At 43.9% G+C, this 8,008-nt stretch overlaps 2 protein-coding genes across 5 annotated transcripts in view; one reads left to right on the forward strand and one right to left on the reverse strand.

Annotated features, from left to right (window-relative positions):
• The window catches only part of STIL (STIL centriolar assembly protein), a 65,309-nt gene extending 58,279 nt beyond the window's left edge, over positions 1-7,030 (reverse strand). For all 4 annotated transcript variants that reach the window (XM_060089771.1, XM_060089770.1, XM_060089769.1 and 1 more), the window contains exon 1: positions 6,927-7,030. The gene's annotated coding sequence lies outside the window, so the exon portion shown is untranslated. The remainder of the gene's footprint in view (positions 1-6,926) is intronic.
• A 652-nt stretch (positions 7,031-7,682) lies between these two features.
• CMPK1 (cytidine/uridine monophosphate kinase 1) overlaps positions 7,683-8,008 on the forward strand; it is a 35,189-nt gene continuing 34,863 nt past the window's right edge. The window contains exon 1 of the mRNA XM_060089773.1: positions 7,683-8,004. Within this exon, the coding sequence (XP_059945756.1) occupies positions 7,834-8,004 (171 nt within the window). The 5' untranslated portion in view covers positions 7,683-7,833. The remainder of the gene's footprint in view (positions 8,005-8,008) is intronic.

The following is an 8,008-nucleotide window of genomic DNA, read 5'->3' on the forward strand; positions in this document are numbered from 1 at the left end:
TGTTTGAATTTGTCGCATAAACAATGCTACAAAGAAAAAAATGTAAAGGGAAAAATTAATCCAAAATTCTACATTCTAACATATCAATTGTTTTCATTTTTCCTTATTCCCTTTCAGTCCCTGACCACGTGACATACTCTTTATGATTAGACCTGGTAAATGTTCAGTGTTATAAACCCTGATGTGCCTGCTAATAGGCTAGTCGTGGGAATTAAAGAGCTGTTGTTTTCACCAGGAACAGGGAAGTTGGAATCAGTTACCGGTTCTGCCCTTATTTACTAAATTTCTCCAAACACCCAACTTTCCGTTTCTGTATTTACACTTCTGAGCTAAGCTGGACAGCTGCTTTTTCAAAACAACTACAGCTTTGCTTTTAAGGAACATCATATTTTTAAGGGGGACTGTTAATCTGTTAATTTATGCACAATTCCTTTGAGACTCAAACCTCTTGGGAGAGGTAATAATAACAATTTATGTGTCAAGTCATTTCGACTTATTTTACTTTTTTTTTTTTTTTTTTTTTTTTTGCGGTACGCGGGCCTCTCACTGTTGTGGCATCTCCCGTTGCGGAGCACAGGCTCCAGAGGCGCAGGCTCAGTGGCCATGGCTCATGGGCTAGCCGCTCTGCGGCATGTGGGATCTTCCCGGACCGGGGCACGAACCCGTGTCCCCTGCATCGGCAGGCGGACTCTCAACCACTGCACCACCAGGGAAGCCCCTATTTTACTTATTTTTTAGAGCTTGGATTGTTTGGAATAAAGACTAGAATGAGCAAATAATACACATCGGTAAATTCTCTGTAAGTATTGGCCACACTGATTTTTTTTACCATCATCCTGATTTTGCAGACAAAGACACTGTAGGCATAACCAAACTACCTAGGCTTGCAAAGTTAACAGGCAAAAACACTGTAAGACCTGCCAAAGACAATCTCCCTTCACTGGTCAGGCTGCCATTCTGCAGTATGGACTGAGCTTAGCTGACAGTCACTCCCAGGAGGGTAGGCATATTGTCTGTTGCCAGATTTGGCACATCAGCTTTTAAAAGACCATGTTTCTTTTAACCAATGCTCTCAGAATCTTTGATAAAAGCTCCTTTGATAAAGCAATACAGCAATAACCGTGCAAATCTGAATAACGTGAATCTTCATTTTAGAACCTCCATTAAGCATCAGGCTGTGTAATGGGCTAAGCATCCCTCCAGGAAATAGATCACAATATAACAGATGGCTATGAAGTCCCGAATGGAAAGCATATGGCCTGCCACCCACCCACCTGTGCCACCCACATGCCCTATCTTTGCTCCATCACCCAGACTGATCCTAGAAACCAGTTCCTAGGTATACTCAAGAAAAGTATTCCTGGAATTACAAGGAAGTAGTTGCCAAAGACCAATGTAGATAGAACTTGAGTGGCAGCAACCAAATTATATATTCTGAATCTTCCAAGAACCTTGGAGTTCCCTTAAGAGAGAAAATCACGTTGTAACAGTAAGACATTGTTATGTTGTACAAAGAGTAATCAGACATAGTCTCTTCCTTCAAGGAGCTCTAAATCTAGTATGGAGATACATAATACGCCACAGTGTTAGGCCAGAAGTAAACAAGGAACGGAGTGAGTGTGGTGGTGGTGGTGGTGGTAGTGGGTGTAGAAACACAAAAGAGGGGCACCTAACCCAGTCTTGGGAATTTAGAGAGAGCTTCCCGGAGGAAGTAAAATCTGAGCTGAATCCTGAAAAATGAACAGCACATACCAGCAAACAGGTGTGGTCAAGAGTGGGAAAATTAAAGTATGGGAACAGATATCTAAAGGACAATTATGATAAATAGGACATAAATGGTGACAAGGCCCTACTTTGAGAGTTCACTAGGAACATAGCTATACTCTGGGAACAGTATGCATACACTGAATATATGCCCCAAAGACCTAACGTACTTGATAAATAAACTCATATGGGTAGGAGTGGGTTTTGAGGATAGCTCTTGTTATACATCTTTCTGAGATCAGTCTTCTCATCTGTAACAGAACTTACTTTGAAGGGATTTTGTGAGTATGGGACTTTTTATCTCATAAAGGGTCAGTAATATATAGAAAGAATGCATATTTTGAAGCTATACATGCTAAGTTTGAGTTTGACTTTGCTATCTACTGCCTCTGTGGCCTTGAACAAAGTACTTCCACTTCCTGGTTCTCTTTTTCAATCTGCAAAATGACAGTACTAACTTCACAGCATTACGAGCATTTCATAAGGCAAGGCTTGATGTTTAGCCAACAGACAACTGGTGAGATTGTGCTGGTGGTTAAAAGTGAATTATTTCCATATGAGTTGGATATAGCTTCTCCCCTGAGAACTTTGAATGCCCTCTTCCCCTCTCCTGGGACACCTAGGACCTCCTCAAGACCCCACAATTAGAGGACTGATGCCTGGCACAGCAAATCCCCGCACAGAAATCTCTATAAATATTCTGATTGTACTGATTATTTAAAAGTTTGAATATCATCCAAAAACTAAGTAATATAAGTGAAATCCTTGGCACATAGTGGATATTCAATAGATATTAATCAAATTTATGTAATCTATGGATTCAATCTATGGATTTAGGTAGGAAATGGCCCTCTACCATTTACAGGTGACAGCCATTTACTCAATATATTCTTACTGAGACATTTTCTTATTGAGGGTCTGATTGTTTGCATCTAGGTGGAACTCATTGCTTCTCTGCCACCTCCAAGGAGTAGGAGCACTGATATAAGGCTAAGGCAAAATGAATTCTTTGGGGACAAATGAGGACCAAGGTGCTAAGAGTTAGACCTTTCACTCTAGACAAGCAGAGGGGTTAAATGTTCAAGCATCAGAGTAGCACCGTGTCGTTTACGGATCCTAGCCACCTTGGCTTGGCTCCATGGGACTGCCTGGTGTGGTAAACAGGTGTCTTGGGAAAACACTCCCATGTGTCTCCTCTCTCTACCCACAGCACCACTCAAACCGAACACTTCTGGTCACCAAATGTGTGTGCCGTTTGGGCTGGGGGTGGTGTTCCCACGCCAAGCATTCCTTGTTGTTGTAGTCCACTAAGGTTTGCTACGTAGGAACAGATAACCAGAATAGGCCCAAAGAGCCAACAAATAATAAACTGTCCTTTTGGCCTAGTCTTGTTCTTCCTGGAAATAACTTCCTGGAAAACCCTTGGCGGATGTGGGTATCTAGGTTTCACTTTTTTTTATATCTTTCTTCTTTAGTATTTTCCTCAGTTGCCTAGCATGGTTGGCAGGAGATGGGCAAGGTGGAGGATACTAAGGACTTAGCCTACTGTAGTCAAGTTCTCCAGGGAGTCAAAGAGAGAAAAGTCACTACATATTGTTCTAAGTATACAATGAAGTTTTGAACCCAGACTCCTATGTGGAATCATTAGTACTGGTGGACTCTATCATGGGAGCCAGAAAGACTATCTTTTTGTTTCTCTCCTAACGCATGTGAAAAGGGCACAAGGCTTTCACTAAAAGCCAAAGAATAGCTTCCTAGATCCTTTTCCACAGACCCCCATCCCCTTAACATCTTTCAACTCTGGCAATTATGCCATAAGAGGTACAGAAAAGTCACTTAAGAGAACATGCACAATGGAAAAGAAGCAAATTTGCTTCAATATGGCCCTTTTTTTTGTACTCCTACTACCTCTTTATAATATGACCAGTCATTCTTACTTTCATCTGACATGTCCTAGGTCCTCCTCCCTGGTAGGTGGAGGATTTGGAGCGTTCCTCTGAGCTTGGATTGGACTTCTAACACCAGGCATTCTGCTAGGCCAGGGGGCAGCAACTATAGCCTGTGGGCACCTGTTTTGGTATAGACTTACAAGCTAACAATGGTTTTTGCATTTTTAAATGGATGAAAAAAATAAAAGAAAGAATGACATTTTGAGACACGTGCAAATTATATGAAATTCAAATTTCAGTGTCCATAAAAAAAGTTTTTTGGAACATTATCACATTCATTTGTTTATGTATTGTCTGAAGCTGCTTTTTACTATAATGGCAAACTTGTGTAGCTGAACAGAGATGGTATGGACCACAAAACGTAAAATACTTATTATCTGGCTCTTTACAGAAAAAATTTGCAGATCCCTATGCTAGCTACCCAGGACAAGCCCTCAAGAGGCATAGTAGCAGCAATTGTATAACTGTCCCTCTTCTCATCAAAAAACTAAACACAGTAGGATGGTTTGAGGTCATCTACACCAAGGCTTTCATTTTACCCTTCTCTCCATTTCCTAGTTGAAAGATGAAAAACTGAAGTTCCGAGGTCCACAGGAGTTTCTTAAGGTTACAGCGATTTATTGGTAGCATAGGGACTTAAACATAGGTCTCCCTGTTCTTAGTCAGATGCCCCTGCCTATTAATCCTCCCTGAGTCCTAATTATTTGTTGTACTAAGTGGGAAGAGATCTTGGATCAGGAACTTACTTTCTTACCTGTTACCCTTTGGTAACATGAAGACTTTGGACTTAGGAACTCTACAGTTCCTTTCAACCTTGATGTGCTCTGCTTTTTAAACGAGATAATGCCAGCTCTATAGCAACAACAACAAGCTGAATTCCAGCTCCTGCTGCTTACTGGCTGGCTGTCTTCAGACAACTTTTGGCTTTGGTTTCATCTGCAAAATGAGTATAATAGTAACACCTATGTCACTAAATTGATAAGATAGTAGCTATGAAAGGTGTCATAAACAAGGAAAAAAGGGATAATTTTGAAGCTAAATGAATAATAAGTTATTAATAATAAGACTCCTCTAGCTATGATAATCAGAGATATTCTACTCCTTCTTCCATGATGGGAAGGGAAAGGTAGAAATTTGGAAAGGAAGAAAGCAGGAACTGAAGGGAGAAGGGATTAGAGGGGCAAAGAAAGAGGGTGGGGAGAAGAAAGGAAAAGAGAAGTAGATGGGGAGAAGGGGAGGAAATTAGAAATGGGAAAAGAAGGGGAGGGGAATGGAAATAAGTAAAATAAAAAAGAGTGGAGGGCTTCCCTGGTGGCACAGTGGTTAAGAATCTGCCTGCCAATGCAGGGGACATGGGTTCGAGCCCTGGTCTGGGAAGATCCCACGTGCCACAGAGCAACTAAGCCCGTGTGCCACAGCTACTGAGCCTGCGCCGTAGAGCCCGTGAGCCACAATTGCTGAAGCCCGCACGCCTAGAGCCTGCGCTCCACAACAAGAGAAGCCACCGCAATGAGCAGCCGACGCACCACAACGATGAGTAGCCCCCGCTCACCGCAGCTAGAGAAAGCCTGTGCACAGCAACGAAGACCCAACACAGCCAAAAATAAATTAAATAAATTAAAAAAAAAAGAGTGGAGGAGTTGGGGCAAAAGATGGGGAAGAGGCTGAAAATACTGTGTGAGGGAAGAGGAAAGGGGTAGTACAGGGAAAAGGAGAGTGGTGGTAGCCAGACAGGAGGCTGTACCACTATCCTCTCCTGTTTATACCCCTTCCTGGCACTCTGCCCTCAACAACTTAGTTTCTCTCTTGTAGTCTCTCTCTTCACGCCAATATTATCTCACTTAAACTTTTACTTGGATAATAAATTGAACACCCCTGCCTCTCAGTTCTAATAACAGGGTGTGCGTCTGCTTCACTCTTCCACTCCCATGGACTCACCCTGGATCTCAGCATCAGCAGAAACTCACAATCTCTGATACCTCAGTCCAAATATCCCACTCAGACCATCAGCATCTGTACTGCCTGCCTTCTCATGTGCTCAAGTACTCCAACCCAACCATTCTTTGACATCAATACTTCTAATACCTTGGCCCCTTTCCTGGCTTCCCTCCACATCCCCACTATCAGACCTCACATGCCACCACTTGCTTTTCTGTATGATTTTGATTCTGCATACATCATCATAAACATTCTCTTGCAAACACTCCCTTAGTCTTCTCTCCCTCTGTTGTACTTCCCTGGCAAACCCCCAATCCCAGATGAACTCAACAGTCTGCCTTCTCTCTGCCTGCACCTGAACAGTCAAATATCTTCAATTATTTTAAACCTATGGTCTCAAAAACCAGATGAGCTCTTAATACTTCCCAGAAGTCCTACTGATTAGTTTTCTTTAGAAAAACATATTTTCCACTCTCAAAGATGTCTACTTCATACCTTCTCTCTCCTCAAATATCCTAGTCCCTTCTCCTTCCCCTCAGGTAATATTGCCCTTTCTTTACTGAGAAAATAGAAGTTATCAGACAGGAACGCTTCCTACCTTCAAACCTTCCTGCGACTCTACCCTTCTTGTAACTCCTGTTACAAATGAACATCTTCCTCTCTAAGACCTTTTAAGTCATCTAAGGCCCTCCATGTGCCCTTTGGACCTGCCCATCTGATTTTTCTTCTCAAGGGGTTACCTTTCTTCCTTTCTGTCAAATCATTCCTAGCGGCTTAAATACAAGCTTGAGTACAGCATTGACCAACAGACCTTTTTGTGATGACAGAAAGGTTCTGTATGTGTGGTGTCTAATACAATTTCCACTAGCCATATGTGACTATTGAGCTCTTGAAATGTTGTTATTGTGACTGAGGAACTGAATTTTTAATTGTTCTTAATGTAATTAATTTAAATTGCCACATGTGGCTAGGGGCTACCATATTAGACAGCATGGCCCCTATCTCCCATCCTAAATGAACTTTGCCTTGACCCTTATTCTCAGTATTGTTTTCATTTACTCATCTCCTATCCACTTCTTTTTCAATCGGGATTCAAATTAGATATATTGTATGATTTGCTTTGGGCAGAACTGTAGAGTTCATAAGTCTCCCTGCTGCCAAATCCAATTTATCTGTACTCATTTGTTTTTAACAGTGTTCACTAATACACCACCACAATCCCACCCCAAACACTCTCTTTGCTGGAACACCACATTCTTCTGGTTTTCCTCTTACCTTTCTGGCTCTGCCTTCTCAGGTTCCTCCTCCTCTCTCCAACTTTTAAAGGTCTGTTCACTAAGACTCATTCCTTGGACTCCTTTTGTTCTCAAGGTTTTTCCCTAATGCAAGGGGCAGGGAAATGGAGTTATAGTTAAAAGGGCTTGCCGTTGCAATTAGAATATAATCCAAACTCCTTTTCTTAACCAAAGGGCCTGACTGATCTGCCGTCGGCCAAACTCTCCCACCTTTCATTTCCTCCTTCGTTTCACACCGCTCTGATCTCACTGGCCTTTCAATTGCTCTAACAGTTGAAAGTTTTAGGTTTTTTGCACTCGCCTTTTCTCTCTTTGTGGGACACTCTATCCCAGTCTTTGCCTAGTTTTGCTCTTTGCTATCCTTATGCCTTCGCTTCTATGTCACCTCTTCAGAGATCTGACTACCTTACCCAAATTACATTTATCTCTTGTTATTCCTCCGTTTGGTTCCTTCAAAGCCGATATTGCTATTTGCATTTATTTATTCGTGTGTTGACTTGTTCAGGTCGGCTACCTGGCCTCTGGAATTTAAACTTGCGAGCAGGGACAATGGGCTTTGCTCTCCCTTGGGTCACATCCCAGACGCCAGCACAGGCCCGACACCAGGAGGCTCAGGATAAAGGACCCGCGGACCGAAAGAATCAATGAGCCGGCAGAGGGGCGGGGAGGACGCGAGCGCGGCCCCGCGTGGGGGACGTAGGGGCGCGGCCAACGAGCAAGCAGCGGAAGCCCGCCCCTTCCGGCCGCGGCGCGGATGCCTCGGCAGCCACGGCGGCTGGACCGCGGCTGGCGCCGGCTCGGCCCGCCCCCTTTTCCGTTCCCTGCTCCCGCTCCAACGCCTGCCCGGCCACTGTCAGTTGCATCAGCGTCCTACCGAGCCACGGTGCATGCTTCGCCGCTGCGGCCGCCGGCTGCTGTACGTCCTAGGCCTTAGCTTCCCGCTGCTGACCGGCCGGCCGCTTTTCCTCTCCCCGCACCGCCTCATGAGACCGCAGGTCGTGTTCGTCCTCGGCGGTCCCGGCGCCGGCAAGGGGACCCAGTGCGCCCGCATCGTCGAGGTGA

This window comes from Mesoplodon densirostris, chromosome 2 (assembly GCF_025265405.1).
Source record: "Mesoplodon densirostris isolate mMesDen1 chromosome 2, mMesDen1 primary haplotype, whole genome shotgun sequence".
Lineage (NCBI taxonomy): Eukaryota > Metazoa > Chordata > Mammalia > Artiodactyla > Ziphiidae > Mesoplodon > Mesoplodon densirostris.